The 22,281-nt window shown below is 38.5% G+C and overlaps 1 protein-coding gene across 4 annotated transcripts in view; it reads left to right on the top strand.

The window, feature by feature from the left end:
• The window catches only part of LOC124277280 (CAP-Gly domain-containing linker protein 1-like), a 164,999-nt gene that overhangs the window by 27,916 nt on the left and 114,802 nt on the right, over window positions 1-22,281 (top strand). For 2 of the 4 annotated variants that reach the window (XM_046713186.1, XM_046713121.1), the window contains exon 1: window positions 20,152-20,510. The exons of 1 other annotated variant lie outside the window; for it this stretch is intronic. In XM_046713186.1, coding sequence (XP_046569142.1) covers window positions 20,508-20,510 — 3 coding nt within the window. In that variant the 5' untranslated portion in view covers window positions 20,152-20,507. Of the gene's footprint in view, window positions 1-20,150; window positions 20,511-22,281 lie in introns of those variants that run through there. One more of the 4 variants, XM_046712966.1, reaches the window with a different exon arrangement.

Here is a 22,281-nt window from a genome sequence, read left to right as displayed (position 1 = left end):
ATGGTAAGGGTCTCGGGTCCAAGTGATGGTTCGGTGAAACCCCTTATCTAACTGGCGTGCTGATCTGCTTGGGGAATTAGCTCAGCAAAGAGTCCAAAGTCACAAGAGGCTAATTACAGTTTTATTAACAAGAACAAAAATAACATGGGGTGGCCACAGAGAGTCGGTACAACCCTCTGGGCTGAGGGTTAGAGATGACCAGTGTTGGGAGTCTAAACCCTACTGACTAACAAATGGAGTTGGTGACTATTTATCTAAAATTGAAACAATAAAAGATTCCTTGAATGATACAAAATGGGTGTTCCCTATATTAACCAATGAAATACAGAATATGCGGTATGGGGTGTGTCCTACAAATGAAATGACCAGACAGGGGAGAGTACTTAATCCTACTAATCCTATTTCAACTGGCACTAATTGTGTTGACACATGTCCTGGAAGCTTCTAATTTAACTGGCACTAATTGTGCTGACATGTTGCTTGGATAGTTATGGTGTTACAATAGATGGCTTAATGACCCTAATTTAAAGTGTTTGCACAATATATTTTAATGGAGGTGATGACATGTTTACTTTATCAAAGCAGTTCATTAAATCGTCTAGACATTACTTTGTCTTACTGAAAGGTTTGAGTCCTTGAAACCTTGGGCTAGGATTTATCTTGAACATCTGTGATATTGTAACTTATATCTTTTTCAATAGTATGTCTGTGAGATGAGTTATACTACTTTTGACTGGAGTCTTTCTCTAAGCTATTACAGATACATGATGAACTAAATATATTCTATATTTTATATTTTCCTAATATCTGAATCCTAATATATCGCTTGTAGTGGTTATAATTAATAATGAATTTTCGTATGAATTATTATTCCATGATAGTGTACTGAAAAGAACCCAGCCATGTGTAGTTGGTTGATCAGATGGTGGACACACCAACATGTGCTAGCCTTCTGTTACAGGTATGGATCTGCTGTTAAAACAAACCAATGAAAGCTGGTAGGGTCAAGATGTTGCTCCATATGTGTTGATTCTCCTCAGGAGGTTGACCTTGTCTTGCTTGTACAAGCCTGTCCAGTAGCCTAGTGGTTAAGTGTTGGCTCTTCATACAAAAACAGGCATTATTCCATATATACTGCGGAAAATTTCTTATGATTCTGACTGACTGACTGAGTTTAGTTTTACGCCGCTTTTAGCAATATTCCAGCAATATCACGGCGGGGGACACCAGAAATGGGCTTCACACATTGTACCCATGTAGGGAATCAAACCCATGTCTTCGGCGTGACGAGCCAACGCTTTAACCACTAGGCTACCCCACCGGCCCTTATGATTATGGAAAAGGGGTTATTTGACTACCATGTGTGAAGCTCTTTTTTAATTGTCTTTTACATATATTTGGTAGTCAGTCGTGGAAATTAAGAGTGGTTGTGAGGTTTGGTCATATTGTATTTGAATCTACGGACCTCCCAATATGACAACATAAGTTGGTAGTAGGCACTAATAGGTTAGTATAACCCTGCTCGTTCACTTGTGGAAGATACTGGGATTCAGGGGTCCATTCTACAAGGCTATCGCAGCACTAAAGTGATCGTAACATCCATACTTTAACATTGACTTACCACTCGTTTCACTACGATCGTATGTGACAATGGGTGTATTTAACTACCATGTGTAAAGCTATTGTGTTATTGAGCAATCATGGTTTGCTTACTCCAGACATGATCTTGACACCACACAAAGTCATCAAAGTATGTTATCTAGTGATTTGTTGAAATGAAAGGAACAATACAGTTTACTGATTTTATTATCAAGAAACTACATTTTGAATATGGTTTAGTTTGCTGTTTGTGTTATGTTAATGTAGCCCTTTTGAGGCCATCCGGGGTAGAATAGGTCTTCAGCAACCCATGTGCTTGCCATAAAAAGGCGACTATCTTGTCGTAAGAGGCGACTAACGGGATCGGGTGGTCAGTTTCGCTGACTTGGTTGACACATGACATCGGTTCCCAATTGCGCAGATCGATGCTCATGCTGTTGATCACTGGATTGTCTGGTCCAGACTCGATTATTTACAGACCGCCGACATATAGCTGGAATATTGCTGAGTGCGGCGTAAAACTAAACTCACTCACTCACTCACCTTTTGAGGCCCTTGTGTTTATTTAGAGAAGGATGGGTCTCCAGAACTCCATGCTGTTGTGAATACTGACATATAGAAAGAGTGATTTCTGAGACCGTATATCCTGACAGAGTGTGTGTTATGTGTTGAAAGCGTGCATGTCCACAACTTGTCTGCCTGGCCGAGTTTCAGTAATAAGATTGAGCATAGTTAATTAACTGTGCTTCAAAACAACACTCACTCTTGTCCTACTCCATTTCTGGTGTCCCCGCCATCATATTGCTGGAATATTGCTAAAAGCAGCGTAAAATAAACTCACTCACTCTTGCCCCACTCGGTCATTGAACCATGATATTTTTTGTCCCTAAGCTCTTACTGTAATGCTGTAGTCAAAACAGGAGAAATCTAGATTTTTTTACAGGTTCAGAATCTCCCATTTCACTTTGGCTCCTTTTTCAATTTAGATGTGGGTGCTTATTTATGTATTATATGTATTCACTGTTGATAAAGTAATTCAAGTTATCAAGTACTTTTTCATTGTCACATAATAAACTTGGCAATGGTGTAGCTAATTATGCCAATGGCTTGTTCGAACATACTCTACTGTGTAACACCTGGTGTATATACTGGTAGATTATATCGCCTACTTGGCATGTAGTATATGCATGTATACAACGATTTATATGAATGATGTTCTGAAGTCCTTGGTGTATCTTACAGGCATAATCTTATATTTGCGTATATTTACATGTGTCAGCTATTAAATGTTAGCTTAGGGAGTTGAGAATGTCAACAAACCTTTCACTTTTTTTCAAGAAATCATTATTTTGTGCGCTGTATGTGAAAAACATGACAGTGATGTTATCATCTTCACACTTTTACATAAAATATTAGGAACTATATGGCTTACATATTCCATAATGGTTATCTTGTATACATTTTCCACTTAATATCAAGTGACGGTAATGGTCCAATTTTGAAGTCAGTAGCCTATGTTATAAACATTTATATGAGGCTTATTGATTCCATATTACCCAGTTCAGATGAGTACATGGCATAGTTTAATCTCATAGCTACAAGTTAATTAGCGCCAGGTACATAATGTTCTTTAAGAGTTACTAAGGAGGTTATCAGACTGGTTCCAGGGTGTATGTTTACGTTGTCGTCACTCTAGCATGTTATTTCTGATTAATGATATCAACAGTTGGTTGTTTGGGTTGTTTTTTCTGTTGATGTTTCATATGGACAAACAATCAAGTTGTGCTTTCACCTTCCAAAATGTGAAGGTAATATTTTGATGAATATGCTAGGGGATGAATCTTCGGTCAGAGTATGTTATAGAAAGTCTCCATTTTTAATGTGAATACACAATGCCATTTAGAACGTGGTCAAATGTAACACATATTATATTGGGATTACACTTCCTCAGTAAAGTACATAGTAGGTTCTCCTTTGATGCCTGTCTGAAACAGGCATACAGTTAGTACAGAGATGAAAAGACATGTTGCTGGAATTCCTGCCATACAGAATATATATTCCTGGAATGACAAGGACAGACTGTTTCTCTGTGGGTGCACAAAAGAGGAATGTAGCCAGCCTTGATATTCCTCAACGTGTGCATGAATGCTCATTGTGCCTGTGTTTTTTGCACAGTAACTCTCGATAACCTGCTCCACATATACAGGAAATTAACACTTTGTGTTTTGGTGCGGACAACCTGTTGGAAGTTCCTGTAAGGCAAATTGGAGAATGGGTTTGTTTTGGTAGTAAGTCGTTCCAGAACATTGTACCGCTGAAAATAGCTGCAGGACGGAGTTAACCGTGAGCTGCTGTTAGTGCATTTCTGTCTCCCCACCTGAAGAGTGCTCTTTGCCACCAAGATGTGGTTCATGGAAGATGTGTTTAACAAACATATAGAAATAGCACTTCCGCTTACAAGTGGTTGTGGAGTCCTATTTTTGATTTCACAGATAAATAATGTATTTTTATTTCTCTTCTGTTCAAATCCAGGCAGGCGATAAAAATCTGACCTATTTTTTTTTTCATTATGACATCCAAGAAAATATGTTCATGCACTTTTTTCAAGAACTATTTACAACCAGAAAAGAGCTGACATATTGCTGACAGTGGGATAAAACTTGTTATCTCACTTTTTAGTGTTTGTTATGTCAGGGTTTGTTAGTAATGCAGTATGCTCTGTAATAAGTGCCCTGGGCCAGAATTGGTCTCCAGCAGCCCATGTTTATCATGGCCATAAGAGGCGACTAACAGGATGGGGTGGTCAGGCTCACTGACTTGGTTAACACATGTTATTGTATCCCAATTGCATAGACTGATGATCATGCTGTTGATCACTGGATTGTCTGTTCCAGACCACTGCCATATAGCTAGAATATTGCTGAGTGCAGTGTTAAACAAAAAAAACAAAAAAAAACTCTTAAGAGAATAGTCAGGTGTATGCCTATCAAAACTATCCATGTCAGAGATTGGGTGGTAGTGAATAAACTTGTTTCAATACTAAACTTTTTTAGTGATAGTTACTGGCCAATAATGTAGCCTTTTTCCGTGAAATGTGTGAAGCCATTTGTGGTGTCCCTCACTGTGATATTGCTGGAATATTGCTAAAAGCTGTGAAAAAATATGTAATTACTTCAGCAAAATATAAGTGTCTTTGTAGTTTGTGCGCAAAAACATTACTTGGTCTAGAAGCTGCTTAGGGGGGTGCTTAATACAGTGAATACGGTGATGTAACATGGTCAACAAAAGACAACAGGATTTACATATGACTTGCATGAAAATTTTTTTTTACTTTTTGAGTTTCTTCTTTAGTGAGTGAGTTTAGGTTTACGCCGCACTCAGCAATATTCCAGCTATATGGCGGCATTCTGTAAATAATCAAGTGTGGACCAGACAATCCAGTGATCAACAGCATGAGCATCAATCTGCGCAATTGGTAACAGATGACATGTAGTCAACCATGTCAGCAAGCCTGACCACCCGATCCCGTTAGTCGCCTCTTACGACAAGCATGGGTTACTGAAGGCTCAGTTTCTTCTTTATAAGACCAGTGAAGATCCGGGTTAGAATTGATCTTCAGTAGCCCATGCTTGTCATAAGAGGCAACTAACGGGTTTGGGTGGCCAGGCGCGCTGACTTGGTTGACACATGTCATTGTATCCCAATTGCGTAGATCGATGCTCATGCTGTTGATCACTGGATTGTCTGACTTGAATATGTACAGACCGCCGCCATATAGCTGGAATATTGCTGAGTGCGGGGTAAAACTAGACTCTTCTTCATAAATATTGGCCACTTGATATTTGTGTTTTTTTCTTCTATCTTGTTTTTGAAAGCAGGCGCAGTATGTCTCAAACTGGAAATGTGCCATGTTGGATGTTTAATGTCATGGAGTCATAACTGCATGTTAACGAAAGTATTTATCTTTGAATACATCATTTGAGGGAATTAATGATTTCTCTCAGAACATAAACAGTAGCAGACATGGAGAAACCCTTACCATGTTGGACATTTTGCTGATTTGCAAGTGTGATTCATAGCTCGGGATAACCTTTGGTTCTATCTTTCATCTACGTTCTTGTTAGTGAGAAAAACAAGATATTGAGCACACCATATGTAAGATTTCCTATATCACATTGGTGTTAACATTCAGTCCCACTGAGAACAAACCAAGGCTGACGCCAAAACTAACACAATCTGTAAGAGAGAATTTGAAACGCCACAGCATATTTCATTCGAAGCTCTTACAATTTCTTCAGTTTGTTGAAAAAAATATTTCCTTGGTGCCTGTCCATGACTGGAGCCTCAGTGAATGGAGTAGGGTTTCTTTTTCAGTAAGTCAAATGCTTGAAACTGGTTTCACGTTTGCTCCAAAGGAAGGAGACACAGTTTGAAAGTAACAGATGTTTGGTTGTCAATCAAGATTATTAAAAGTATATTTCATACTTGTAAATGACACTTTTATTTCAAAGAATAACATAGATAAACAGATTTTTATATCAGGCCACAATAAACTGTTACATTTTCATTCAGTTAAAATAAAATAATGTGGGGGTGATTTTTACTTTTTGATGGTATATTTTTTTAAACATCTGTTCAAGGAATCTGTATGTCAACTGTTGACATATGATCTAAGCCTGAATATTTGGTTGTATTTTATTTTGTATTTCATCAAATGCAATTATCGTTGTCTATAGGTATTTGGAAGATAGTAAAATTATGCGTAGTTGGGTGTTTTGGTAGTGTACAGACTGGGATGAAAATGAAGTAATTACTTTGCTGTGTGGATTAAGAACAGGTGTTTTAGAAAAGTTTATTAGTGTAAAGTTGAACTCAGTAATTTTCATTTGAGGAGACTTTGAAAAAGATTTGAGATGTCCTTTTCCATATTTTCTGAATTAGACTTGCTTTTCACCTGCCTTGAAAGATAATTGTAAACACATCCTCAATGAGGATAAATCACTTTTCAGTGTCGGCAAAAACAAGTTCATCCACTACGATAATGTTGTTAATCCTACAAATTGATTGAAAAGTGTCCGAGCCTATTAGAACTATCTACCTGTAAACAACTTCATGTTCAAAGTAGAGTAGCAGATGCAATTTCTGCCTCCTCACTGGCAGTTGTTTTTTGGCGTCTGCTCCTGGTGTTATTCAGTGGTTGGGGTGAAGGGAATCTGCAGAAACAGGCATCAGATCAGGGGAGTTTTCCACACACGCTATCATCTGCTACACTGACAGGGAAATTTGGGATAATTGGATTGCGTGGCGCAGTCAGCAGCAAGTTTGACGGATTCTCGATCGGACTCAGCAGTGGTTGTTCGAGGGAGAATAATGTGCAGATTTCTGGAGAGCATCCAGTAGTTCTGTGAGTATTTTGCTGTGAGATATGGAGTTTCTTGTTTTGTTGGCACTGTTGACTAACTGTTTTTCTCCTGAGATCAACGTGTAGCCAAAACTTTCAGTTGTATAACTTGTCTGCAATCAGTTCTGCTGTATTTTCTCTCATGACAGGCTTCTACCATTTGCAAGTGGTGACACATCAAATTGTGATATCTTCTGCTTGTGGTGTTGCCTTTGTTTTGAGTTTTGAAATCAGTTGGTTCATTGCCAAAACTATGTAGTTATGTTACTTTCTATGCTTATCCCTGAATGTTCAGGATTTGAAATGTAGTCATTAAAAATTGTTTTGGGGAATACTTTTCTGTAATTTTGTCAAGATATTGTGCTGTGATCAGTCTTTTGTCATCCAGCTTGTGTGTTAACGGGAGATATAATTTCTTGGGTTGTTTGCCAAAACTGCTTTCTGGTCTTTTTTAACCAAGGTAAGAGTGCAGGATGTTGTCAGTTGTGGGACTGATGACTTTACGACACCATCTGTAACAAGCTTGAATATATATGTTAATGTATATTCTGTTTATGTAGTCAGTGTGATGGAATAGTCAGTTTGATTTCACCAATTTCAGGATTAGTTGACAGCATGTGTAGAACGTTTCTGTTGAGGTTGATGATATTTAGGCCTCTACTAATTAATTTTCATTTGTTGTCTCAGGAAATGTTTGATGTATAATTGTTGAAACAAACAGTTTTTTTGTATTTGTTTTAAAACTTTGTCAAGGTGTTAAATTTATTTATACATGACAGGGGTTCTAGAAAATTTCTGCTTATGGTTTAAAACTGTAAATAAACTTGGATTTCATGTAATATCTGCTCAAAATGTAACTATTAAAATTTGTCACGATACGAGAATGAAATGAAGTAATTCAATGATAATAAATAGTTATCTTTCTTTGCTATTTATCACTTGTCGATAAACATTAACATCAAATACCATGTTGATTTATTCTTTCATAATTACATCATCATGATTATGTCATAAAAATCAGGGCAAGTGGAAAATTAGTCAGGACAAGTTACTTTCTTTAAGATACTTGCCCTGTGGCAAGTGGCTTTTAAAAAAATTTGAACCCCTGCATGCTAACGCTGGAAATGAAACTTCTGAAAGTTGTTTAAGTTAATCAAGTTGTGCATTCCAACAGTTAGTTAATTTATTTTATGTGGCCTTTAATCTTTTGTCTTGTCTATATCTCATGATCATTGTCCATGACTCGAACTTGTATTTGGCCCATGTACTGCGGCGGTCTCTTCAGCTAAGACATTTACAGTAGTGTCGTAGATTTGGGTGTGTGGATGTGTTTCTTTTATTTGTGTATTAGTTATTCTTTTATCTTGTATGGCTATGATATTGCTTGAATATTGCTAAGAGCAGCTTAAAGACCCATCTCAGTCACTTATTCACCTGACTGACTGACTGACTGACTGACTGAGTTTGGTTTTACGCCGCTTTTAGCAATATTCCAGCAACATCACGGCGGGGGACACCAGAAATGGGCTTCACACATTGTACCCATGTGGGGATTCGAACCCGGGTCTTCGGCGTGACGAGCCAACGCTTTAACCACTAGGCTACCCCACCGCCCCACTTATTCACCTGAACCTGGTGAAAGCAAGGTGGACTAATTAGCCTTGTTACTGTGTTTGTCTTTCAGAAAACCAGGTTTGATTCCTTACTTGGGTGCAATATGTAAAAAACAGTTTGGGTGTTCTCTCCTCCCCTGACCGTGATGTTGCTTGAATACTATTAAAATGTGCTCTCTGTTCTTAATAGTCCAATATGGTAATCAGTTTTGTATATGGCTCAATAAACTTGTCAACCAAATCATAATAATGCTAAACGGATATGAAACATATTGTATTGTCTTGTACTTAATATGTAGTGAGTGAGTGAGTGAGTTAGGTTTTACACTGCTTTAAGCAATATTTCAGCAATGTCACGGCGCGGAACTCCAGAAATGTGCTTCACATAATGAACCCATGTGGGTAATCATACCCATGCGGTCGATGTGACGATCAAATGCTTTACCACTAGGCTACCCCACCGCCCCTTGATACCTAGTGTGTAAGCAGAGTGACAGGCATGGTAAAATCATAGAGCCACAGTTAACTAGCAGTAACACAAGGCCAATGTAAGTCCCAGACAATCTATACTCCAGTCCCAGTGTGGGGTCCTGTATCAGGGATCTGGTAACACAAGCTCAAATGCCCCAATTGACTGATAAGATTTGTTTCAAATGTAAACAGCTTGTACTATGATATAGTCTTGTAGCTTTTGGTAAGTGTTAGCCCTGACTTACCTTTGTCTGCTAATGACCCCTATTACTTGTTGGAAACACTTTCATCTTCTGGAAGTAGGATATGTGAGGTAGGTAGGTGGTACAAGGCATTGTGGGTAGTGTATTTAGGCGCGCTAGCCAACATTGGGGGTGGGGATTGTGTACGGATAGGAGACTGTGGGGGTTGGGCACTGTGCAGGGTTAGACATTCGACTGTGGGTTAAATTTTGGGTTTCTAAGTTTGTCAGCACCAAAGTCTATGCTTATGGGTTTTACTAAAATGGTAAATGTCAGACCTGTATCCTTCAGGTTTTGTCTTTCAGGTTTTGTCCCTCCTTAAGGTGGCATTAAACCCAAATTAACTACTCATACTTAAATCTGTTCTAAAAGACACTGTTGTGTAGCTTAACTGTTCAAAGCAGTATTCAACTGATATCACTTAGTTCACTTACTCTTAAGAGCAGTGGCGGTGGGGTAGCCTAGTGGTTAAATCTTTCGCTAGTCACGCCGAAGACCTGGGTTTGATTCCCCACATGGGTGCAGTGTGGAGCCCATTTCTGGTGTCCCCTGCCATGATATTGCTGGAAAAGCAGCGTAAAACCAAACTCACTCACTCACTGCTCTTAAGAGCTGTTGATCACTGGATTGTCTGGTCCAGACTCGATTATTTACAGACCGCTGCCATATAGCTGGAATATTGCTGAGTGCAGCGTTAAACTTAACTCACTCACTCACTTAAGAGCTCATTGATTTGGAAATGCGTTGATTTATTACCTATCCGAGCTTGTGTCACTGTACCCTAGTTGCACGGCTGTTCCAGTGTAGATTATACTGGCTCATGTGAGCTCAGTTAATGAGGTGAAAGGTTATAAAAGTGTATGATGAATTATGAAGACATGAAACGTTAATGCGTATGATGTTTCAGGGCCACTTTTTTCCCCCTTCCGCAGGTGAATCATAGAAGTATCATGTTTTCATGATATCTCAAGGTTTATCACAAACTTCTAAGATGAAATAGATTGACATTAATTTTATAGCTCGTTGATTAAGTTGATTGTAGTATTGTGTTTAATAGACTTTTAGAAGCAATTGAGAAGGGATTAGGTTCTCTTTCATTGACGTTAACTATAATTTGTATGCGTGGCTTTGTGGTACCTTGAATTTAAGTCTTTGAATTTCTTAAATACAATCATTATCACTATTTAAGTTCTGTAATCGTTTGGGGTGGTGGGGTAGCCTAGGGGTTATAGCATTTACTTGTCACGCTGAAGATCCGGGTACAATGTGTGAAGCCCATTTCTGGTGTTCCTTGCCGTGATATTGCTGGAATATTGCTAAAAGTGGCGTAAAACTATATTCTTTTCATGACATACCCCATTTCACCTCCCCGAGTTGGCAATTAAAGAAATATATACTGCCTGTCTTATTTAGCATGGAGTGGTGTGTCAGAATGGTGGTTAAAGTGTCCACTGGTCAACTGGACCCTGCGTGATATTGCTGGAATTTTGATAAAAGACCGATAAAGCCATACTCAATAATTTAGTTACTTATAGACTGAGCAAATGGTAATGATTTGTAATTGATTAATTTTTCATTTAATTTTTCATTTGAGATGAACATGATGAAATGGGGCATGCCTTAATGCCAAACCCCAGAAATGTCATAAAACATAAAATATGGCCTACAGGATTACTAAACCTAATGAAATCCATCATCTGGTCTTGAGACATAAATACACTCAACCACTTGCTGGTGTCTGTTAAAGAAATTAGCTCGGTGCCTCGTAACAACCACAGCTTGCATGCTGTGTGTGATCCTTGAAAAAAAAGTGAAAGAAATGCTCAGTTGAAGTCATGTGTTTATATTGAGTGTAATTTGTCTGAAATTATCTCTTCATGAAAACACATCAAGACGAGTGATCATGACATTCATTGTGATCTTTTCGTTTCTGAAGATCTCCATGCCATGTAATAATCACTTGATAAAATTATCACATGAAGGAAAACATCAAAATGAGTTATTATCAGACTTTCATTGTATTCTTTTGTTTCTGAAGATTCTGGATTAGAACAGGTTTTCCATACTTCATGTTTGCGTCCTTTAGTGTTGGGAATTGGTTAAAATCCCAAAATTGATGATTGGTTCATTACAACCCATCAATCATCGAAAATAATTGGTTAGCGTCATTTATGAATTTTTCCTGGTTAACAAAAAGAAAAATACATGTAGTTCTTTGATTTTCTTATTATATTTTTTGCAAATTGCACATCTTTAAAGGATGACTAGTATGTTAGGAACATTAATTTCTTGGAGTCTTTAAGATAAATTCAATCATGACTTGGTATGATCTTGTAGGGCTTAGGAAATGTAACAGACAAAACCAACCTTGTGAAAAATGTTGTTAATGCAAAAAGTTTTCCAGAATTGTTTGTGTTCGATTATGAGAAAGCATGATCGATTGCTTGGTCGTTTAGTCACTGCGACCAATCTTCAATTATTTCAATTAATCGGACCACCACTAGTGTCCTTGGATTCTAGATTGGAATGGACTCCCTGTACTCAATGCTTGTCTCTCCCAGAGATTCCATGTGAGACTAGGTTCTCTGTTCTTCATGGGTGTAGGGTCGTGTAGTGGTTAAAGCTTCACTGTATGAAATTAATTACATGCTAATAATCAGTATGTTTTTAAAGTCCATAATGAATGAATGGATCTGTAAAGCTAGCCCACTTTCCCAGTGGAAAGAATATGTGAAAGATTTCTCACAAACACTATCTTAAAGAGTTTTTCCTGCTGATAAAATATGTTATTATATCTACAGTTTGTGAAGAAATTCTTATGTTCAAGTGTTGTCAAGAGCTTACAACTCCTTACAAGCTTTTATCTTTTGGCAGCTGAAGTGACAAACATTCTTTGTGTAATTCAATTTTCAGTAAAGAATTCCTGCAATGCATTCCTTCTTTGAACAACTGGAAAATATGCTGCTGTTTTCTTTAAGACTGATTATTATTGGCAGACATTTTATCAAGGTGTCATCATACTCTCTACATGTACAAGCAGTTCTAAGGGAGATAGTTTGTAGTGATGACTATGGAGGTGCTTGTTTGGCAGGCATGGTTGTCAGCTTCTCAAGAAAGGAAACCATTTGTTCCCCCTCGGTAGAATTTGTTCGACCTTTCGGTTTCAAAGATATGTGTGGACAGACAATGCACAGGATCAAACAGTTTCTAATTTGATCTTGTTGCAAGCAGACCACAGCTGTTTGTTTGAAAAAGGATTGTCTAGAAGTGATGTTGCACTCTTCATAGAGCTTGAGTGTGTGGGTGTTGGGGTGGGGGATTGTGGTTTGTAGGAGAGAGTGGTTGTGAGTGAAAGAGTGGTTGTGAGTCATCAAGTGATGTCCACAGCTTTGTTGCCAAACTAAAATATAAAATAATTCAACCTGTGGAGATTCATGGTCAGAATAGGTCCACCCTACCCCAAAACTTATTGTAAGAGCTGACTAAAATGACTCATACGTCACAAAGCAATTCATAATCTGGACGATTCTGAGCTGAATAACAGTCACTGGTTTGTCTGATCCAGACTTTATTTTTCACAGGTCACTATGATATAGCTGGAATAATGCTAACCGTGGCATAAAAGAACATTCACTCACTTTGTATTTGGCAGATAGATACATTACTAAGGATGTTCCAGGGCCAGGTTGTTCCAGGATCCAACTGCTGCAATTCACTACAGTGTTGTCGGGGCGGTGGGGTAGCCTAGTGGTTAAAGCGTTGGCTCGTCACACCGAAGACCCTGTTTGATTCCCCACATGGGCACAATGTGTGAAGCCCATTCCTGGTGTCCCCTGCCGTGATATTGCTGGAATATGGCTAAAAGCAGCGTAAAACTAAACTCAGTCAGTCAGTCAGCTACAGTCACTACAGTGTTGTCCTTTAACTACTGTAGGTTCAAATCCCAAATTGAATCTGATTATCATCCTTGGTTATTCATCAACATGCCAGTGCTTGTTTGTTAAAACAAATATGTAAGTTATTATGCTCAGTGTGCTATGTGTCTTGAGACATAAATACACTCAAATAAATACTCTGGTTTTCCTGCACCAGGCCCAAACCCATATCACTCACTTTGACAGAGCAGAAATACTGGAGAAACCCATTCACCTCACCCAGTTTTGGTTGTATACACAACATTGACCTTGGGGTTTCCCTGCACCAGGCCCAAACCCACATCCTGTAACCGAGGAGAAATACTGGAGAAACCCATTCACCTCACCCAGTGTTTATTGTGTACACATCATTGACCACTGGTTTCCCTGCACTAGGCTCAAACCCACTGCCTGTAATTGAGCAGAAATACTGGAGAAACCCATTCACCTCACCTAGTGTTTATTGTGTACACATCATTGACCACTGGTTTCCCTGCACCAGGCTCAAACCCACTGCCCGTAACCAAGCAGTAATACTGGAGAAACCCATTCACTCTTGCTGACATTTTGTTATGCGGCCATCGTACGCCCTTGCTAAGAAAAGATATGACACCTCTCGTTGTGATCCAGGTGATCTTGACATTTGAAGACAAGGTTAGATCAGCCAGGTGAATGTGGCATGAAGGATATCCTGATTCCAGGAATGTGCCTTACCCGCAGTAAGGTGATGATACACGGCCAGTGAATGAGTTCCGATGGTATGTATCTGACAGCTCCACTACACTGAAAATACCTGTATGACTTGCGCTGTTATGTTTGGGCTATGACAACAGAACTCCAATGGAAGACACCATTTTCTCATGTTGGTGTTGGATAAATAGATTATACTCCAAACACCCGGTCTAATATATATGATATCACCTTTTTAGTGATGAAGTTTATAAATATACTCCCAAGCTAATTATATAAGAGGCATAAAGGAGGACAGATTGCTGACATACATTTGATTTTCATTATCTGCTATTTTGAAATTAGTGGTAGCAAGTAGTAGGATAGCTTGTCAGGAATCTAGCTTATGATTGGTCAACCTGCTTGTCGCAAGAGGTATCTAAATGGATTGGATGGTCGGGCTTCATGACCTGATTCAGGGTGGTGGGGTAGCTTAATGGTTAAAGCATTTGCTCATCACGCTGAGACCCGGGTTCAATTTCCCACGCGGGTACAGTGTGTAAAGCCTATTTCTGGTGTCCCCTGCCGTGATATTGCTAGAATATTGCTAAAAGCGACTTAAAAACATACTCACTCACTCATGGCTTGTCATTGAACTCTGATTGTTGCTCTTTATATTGATCACAGGATTATCTGGTCATTGCTTCCTTATTTACAGATTATTTTATTGGAAAGAGACAAGTATTAGATACTGGCAGGTCCAAAGGATGTGTGTAGGTGGTGAGTCACTGCACGTCTAGGGTATTACATGCACTCCACTTTTTCCATAATTCTGGCTTAGCTCTGTCAGATAAGACCCATGAAATACTATTTCAATATCTCTAACATATTAGGTAGGCAGTTTCTGCCAGTGGCAATTACAGGTGACATATGCCCTACCAATCGTTTGATATATTACTTAGAGGCTTTAAACGGTTATTAGTTGGATTAAAATATGGTCCAATATTATGCTACTTGACGTAAAATCAAATTGTGCATTGATATGAGTGACATATTAATATGCACTATACATTAATATTTGGCAAACATGTTATTTTGAATATTAAATAAATGATTTAAGATGATTATAGAAATGTGCTCACACCATTATTTTTTGTTTCTGTTTTCAAGTTGTTTCATGGTTTACATTTATGCTCATAGTGGTTTATTTATGATGCTGGTTATTGCTTCTTCGTCCATTACCTAGTTAACACTGAGTGTGCGTGCGTGCGTCCCACTGGTTAATGCGTCTGCTTGTCACGCCGAAGTCCCCAGTTCGATTCTCCACATGGGTCCAATAAGTGAAGCCCATTTCTTGTGTCCCCCGCCGTGATATTGTTGGAATATTGCTAAAAAGTCGCGTAAAACCCAACTCACTCACTCACTCACTTACTTATGAAACATTGCTAAAATCAGTCCAAAAACTCAACTCGCTTCTTTTTACTGAGAATGATTTGGCTGCCTCAGTCATTCATTTTGAAGATGGATTATGAAACCATAATTATTTTGTGAGTGTATACCTTAACCTCACTGGATCGGTGGGGTAGCCTAGTGGTTGAAGCCTTTGCTTATCACTCCGAAAACCCTGGTTCTATTCCCCAAATGGGTACAATGTGTGAAGCCCACTCCTAGTGTTCTCTGCAGTGATATTGCTGGCATATTGCTAAAAGCGGCGTAAAACCATACTCACTCAACTTCACTGTGAATATCATGTCCAACAGATTCTATTGGTACAGCTCAACTGTACATACAACTGATGCAGCAAACAGTATATGAAAGAGACAGGCAATAGATACTACAACATTTACATTAAGATGTACCAGTTAACACCTGTCAACAGCCCACTCAACCATGCGTTCATCTGCAGCCTTGTGTAATAACTGCAGACAATGTAAGTGAACCTTTAAAAGGTTAACACCTACGGTTGAGATAATGAGGATGTGCCCTCCCCAAGCTTGACACTGGCAGATTTGTATTGGCTCCTTGCCATGGGCAAGTGATCCCATAATTTGCTACACAGCTGAGTAATTTGAGGAGCAAACACTGTCTGCTTTACACGATTCCTTTCTTTTATTCTATGGATGTTTGTCATGACACACGGGACTTAAGGTTTTGTCAGTTTGTGTAGATGCAAAATATTCTGATGGAAACAAATACAGGAACCCAGTAAAATTCAAGTGTTCATTTAATATTTTCCAGTTTTCATCACCAGCTTTGAATAGCGCTGAGGGAGGAAGTCTGAGAATAATAACACTGCCTTGAAGTGGTGTTCCCTTATTTGTTTCCCTCAGTATATAAATACCACAACATTTACATTTAGATGTCCCAGTTAACACCTGTCAACAGCCCACTGTATATAGATGTTGGGTAACACAACCGTAAGAGATAAATGAAGACACATGCAAATTTTATTATGTAATTTTTATGAAATTTAACTTTTGAGGTTAATTTACAAATGCGATGAAAATTTAAGTGAGTTTGGTTTTACGCTGCTTTTAGCAATATTTCATCAATATCACAGCGGGAACACTAGAAATGGGCTTCACACATTGTACCCATGTGGGGAATCAACTTGGATCTTCGGCGTGATGAGCGGACGCTTTAACCACAAGGTGGACAAAATGTAAGAGTCTTTAATGAAACACTCAACTATATGATCCAGCTACATGGCAGCAGTATCTAAATAATTAAGTGCTGGACCAGTAATACCAGTGGTGGATATTATGAACACCATCCCATGTCTTTCAGATATGATGATGTGCAGCAAACAATTCAGTTGTTTGACAAGCATACGGCCGATTCTAAACCAAAATCCTCCCAAATTATGTGTGAGGCACAGAAGAATGTACATTTTATGCCTTGGTTTTCTTTCTTTTTTCAACCTGTGAAGATCCAGAATTTCAGTCACCCATGCTTGTCATAAGAGGCAGGATCGGGTGGTCAGACTCGCTGAGTTGGTTGACACATGTCATTGTATCACAATTGCGTGGATCGATGCACATGCTGTTGATCACTGGATTGTCTGACTTGAATATTTACAGACCGTCGCCGTAAGGCTGGAATATTGTTGAGTGCGGCATAAAACTAAACTCACTCGCTCACTTTCGTTTTTTATACTGTTTTGATTTTCGATTTATTGTCCTGTAAGATGATGGAACATGTATGGCTGGGGAATTGTCCCATTAAAGTGAAAGGAATATAGGTTTAAGCAATCATGATAATTTTATGAAAATTACTTGTCATGAAACCATGGCTCAAGGACATGTCTTTTAAAAAAAGATTGTAAACATGCAAATATGTATTATGATCGATATGATTATTGTGGAAGCCTGAGGCAACGAAATAGGTTTTGTCAGTCATGTTAATGAGGTCTTAAAAACTAGTCTGAGCATGTTTGAGGAGAGTGAGGTCGATGGTTTGAATCATGGCAAGGTGGTACTTGTTGTTTATCTGCCTGGTGCTAGGCCTTAAGGGGATAACACAAAGACTGGTCGGCTAAAAAGAGTGCATACAGTGTCTGAGTAGGGTGTCCGTGTTAAATTGGGAATGGTATCTCAGTGGGCTGCACTATAAAACCGGCATCAGGCTCAACTACAGATAGGAGCGGTTGGGTATCTAGTGGTTAAAATGTTCACTCATCACGACGAAGGCCCGGGGATCGATTCCCCACATGGTTACAATGTGTGAAACCAATTTCTGGTGTCGCCTGCCGTGATATTGCTGAAATATTGCTAAAAGCGGCGTAACTCTAAGCTCAATCACTCGCTCTACTACGGACGCAAGCACCGTACATGTACATTCCAATAAAAATGCAATAAACTTAAATGAGACATTAAACTAGATTGCACCATGAACAGACCTGAAGGAGTGTTTTGTTTTTCTATTCATGGAGGTATGATTTTAAAGAAAGGCAAGTCTCAACAAGAACATCACTGGAGATTGGAGCATCTAAATGTTGGTTTTATGATATTTGGCTGGTAACAACTGGTCATATACCAAGTATGGGGTATCATATGTGGCCAATGGGAACACTGCTATTACCTCTGATTTGCAAGACCGAGATTCAAATATTCAGATATTTACAGGCTGCGATATAAGGCTTTTTAATATCACTGACTACCATTTCATATAGAATTTCATTGATCTTATAAAAAGTTGATAACTTTCTGACTAATAGCTCATGAAAAGTAAATGCTGAACCTTTTGACTGTAAAGTTAAAAGGAAGAAGTGCTGGGCTTTCGCCAATCTAATGTTAGCTTTCTGAAGCATTTTTGCTTTTTACTGTAAGACATCTGACTGCTCTCCTCAGGTTGTTTACAAGCCAAGTCCTTAGTTTCCATTTCTTTTGATGATAAATATATTAAGTATTTGGATCTGAATATTGTTTATTTGAACCATAAATTTTGAATCCTGACTAATTCAAACACCGCTGTGATGATAAAGGTAGTGTATTTTCTCATTCATCTGAAAATTCTAAGTGGTTGGCGGCGCCTATAACAGAAATATAATTTAATCAGCTATGATTTTCTCAAAGTCATGAAGCATGTTGGACAAGACATACTACATACCATTCTGTGTTTTCCAAGACATATTGTTTCTCTCTTCCAGTAGTTTACCGAAGATGTTGAAAGAACAAGTCTCTCCTGCGAAGAGTGCAAGCAGCTGCTTTATGTTGATAGACCAGCTAGTATTTATTTCAGATTAAGTAAACATTCTGCTCAGATGTATAATTCCTGATAAAACTCTGAATTTCTGCATGTCATGTACACATTTATTCCATGTGTAATTTTGTTGAATTACTTCATCACATGAAGCTTTGAAAGTCTTGCTCCTAATTTTGTATTTTACAATAAAATGGACTGAATGAGGTCAAATGTACTGATTCTGTATGTGCCAATGTTAACAAAAGGCCTGAACAGATGCATCATGGCAATATTAATTTATTAAAAAAGCAATCATAAATAATATTGTTATTGTGATGAGTAATTGTCTGATACATTTGGCTTATATTAATCAGAACATAAAAAGTATGAACTTATGTTAGTTTAACTTGTAGTGTACCTTAATTTACCTGAAATCCGTGAAGATGCGGGTTAGAATTAGTCTTCAACCCATGCTTGTCATAGAGAGGCTGACTTGGTTGACACGTCTTTGTATCCCAATTGTGTAGATCGATGCTCATGCTGTTGATCACTGGATTGTCTGGTCCAGACTCGATTATTTACAGACCGCCGCCATATTGCTTGAATATTGCTGAGTGCACGTAAAACTAAACTCACTCACTCACTAACTACATGCTATACCAAGAGACGGGACTCAGTTTAACAAATCACTTGTTATATTTTCTCTCTAGTTGGTTCTAATATATAAACCTTAAGGTCCATGTCAAATAGATGATGTTGATCACTGGATTGTTTGGTCCAGACTTGATGGAAATGTGTTTGACCTGTGCAGGTTTACCTTCCCGACAGTATTTCTATTAGAGTGAACCCTTTGAACCTACTGACTATAATCTGGCTGTAATATGTGGGTGTAATCAAACGAATGTGGAAAAATAACTCCCACAAATGGCCATTTACAAAGGGACATTTTCTGTCGACATATTTGACAACATTTCCCGTTTCAAGCTTGAATACCTGGATTGATTGTTAACGATCACCTTGGTTAGATTCACACGCTGATTGCCATGCCTGTGCTATACCCTTCACATTATCTTGTATCACACTGTGTCAGAGGCTGACCTACACTCAGCCCCTACAGTACCTGATGACACAATTAGATCACTCTTCAGTGATCTCATTTCCTTATACATTCAGCAATTCAAATGATGCATAAAGTGTTCACTTTCCAATCACTTAAAGCTACAATCCATATCTGAAGACCAGGAATTGATTGGTTGCTAGGCAACGGGTTTGATGGGCAGAAGCATTGTTGTCCGTATCCCTCGCTTTCTTGGTTAATATATAATGAGTCTATCATCACTGTCTTGACATGGTGGGATTGGCATGAAAGCCATGTTTAACAGTGTAAATAAATGTTTTCGGATAATATATACACTGGGCAGACGTTGATTTCATCGTCCTCTAGTGCAACATACGTTGCTATTGCAGTGTACGCTAAGTGATTTCCTATGATAAATTATTCAATATTGATTTTCTGAGGTTGGTGCTGTATGCACATATTGACAATGACAGAATGTTATCCCGTGTAGTTACTGGGACATAACACAGTACATCTGACAGTGGATGCTTCATTTGTGCTTTGGAGTATAAATTTAATTCAAACAGTTATCTTATAGACATCAAGAAATTGATTGGAAGCTGACTGTGACCTGTGATGTCATTGGTGACCTGATTTTACCTTCTTACGAGTAATGATATGCTGCATCTATCAGCCGTGGCTTGATGACACTAGGAGGTATAGCATACATCAGTTGACTGTGGACTAACTGCCGTAACACACGTCTGGATTATCAGTGTGTAGTAACAGGTTGTCTCTCACAAGGGATGTATCACACTGTGCCACTTGGTTGTTGACTGACTGTGATACAAGCACACTATGGTAAGAATGGCGCTGGAATAACCATTGTATGTTTACTGTTTTAGGTTTTTAGGTCAACAGACTCACTTAGTTACAGATAGCCATTATCTGAAGTGGAGTGTTATGGTAGATTAGAATGGATTTGAGTGAATTTGGTATGCTTATACAGAGATTAGTTTCAGTGTAGCATGGAACTGTGGTTTGTGATGATGAATGTGTGTATGTACCATTTCTGCTTCCGTAATAGGTTTAATCAGTTCTCGTATCAACTAGATTGATCCAATATCGGACAAGGGAAACAATATAACCAGACATGGTGTCTATAGCTTGTCAGAAACATAGGAAAATATATATATCTGAATGGTTTTGTATTTAAGGTCCGGTGAAAGTTTGCTGTGTTTGACAGTCATGAATAATATATCATATTAATTAGTTGTGAAGGAGTGAGTATTAGGGACACGTAACGAGCCACATAATGATTAGTATTTCTTAGATTGTTTCAACACATATTCTGTTGAATTCTGTCATGTTTGTATATCACATTATGTTTTAGGGAAGTAGTTTTCATCAGTCACAGCTGGTTCAGTGAAGTGAATATGGACCATGTGTGAAGTCATCCATATCGTTATGTCTGAATTGTCATGATGTGCACATGTGGATGATGATAAACATATCAGTCTTGTCCAACACATGGGGTTACTCTGCACCTATGATAGGTCATGAAAATGTAATAGTTGTTTGATAAGGAGTGTGATAGTGAGATAATGTCTAGGCCTATCCCATGTGGAAATTCCGTTTCAGTTTTTACCTGGTCTCCGATCACCACATGGTTTGACGACTGGGATGATAAACTGTTGTATAAACAGTGATGTCAGTGTTATTCAAAATTTACTGCCTCTGACAAGACATTGTACAGTTTAGCATTAAAGTGTTAACTCAGTGAACCAGTTTGTAAAAACGAGATGTAACTTTTGTATGAAAATATTTTGTATATCTATCCATTCAAACAGACAGATATATTATTTTCTGCTATCATCATGTACTCAACTGTAAAATGACTTGATGTATACATGTATCTGATAATATCATTAGGGGCGGTGGGGTAGCCTGATGGTTAAAGTGTTGGCTCGTCACGCTGAAGACCCGGGTTCGATTCCCCACATGGGCACAATGCGTGAAGCCCATTTCTGGTGTATCCCGCTGTGATATTGCTGGAATATTGCTAAAAGCGGCGTAAAACCATACTCACTCACTCACTCTCTCACTCACTCACTCACTGATAATATCATTAGGTACGGCATTGGTATTAGAATCGGGTTCATTATGGCTGATTATTGGCTTCATCTGCTTTTGTTATATAAGAGCGAAAAGCATCTTTTACTTAAAAAGAAGGACTGAGAGGGAAATAAAACCTTAATCCCTTCATCTCTTCATGTTAAAATTTGTCCTGGGGAGCCTTGGCTGGTACCTATTCATTAATATATGTACTTATTGTTGATGAATCCATTCACCATTTGATTCCCACCATCAGTCATGTTCACTGTGTCAAGTGAAAAGGGTGTCTGCTATGGAAGGTCAGAAGATGTACAAGCATAATGTTTTGCTTCCCAGTGATAAAACAATGTCTTTGTGGCCAGTTTTCTGACTAATTAATTCATCATTTTTCTCTCCTCACTCCTGTATCTCAGAGGGTTTTGTTCCCAGTGATTCAGGTCGGTGATAATTAATTCATATTTTTCTCTTCCTGTATCTCAGAGGGTTTAACCAGTACGGTTGTCACAGAGCAAATCAA

This window comes from Haliotis rubra, unplaced genomic scaffold (genome assembly GCF_003918875.1).
Source record: "Haliotis rubra isolate DU_JTF1 unplaced genomic scaffold, ASM391887v1 Scf1, whole genome shotgun sequence".
Lineage (NCBI taxonomy): Eukaryota > Metazoa > Mollusca > Gastropoda > Lepetellida > Haliotidae > Haliotis > Haliotis rubra.
Note: the sequence above shows the minus strand (reverse complement) of the source record. Positions and strands in the feature narration are given on the sequence as shown.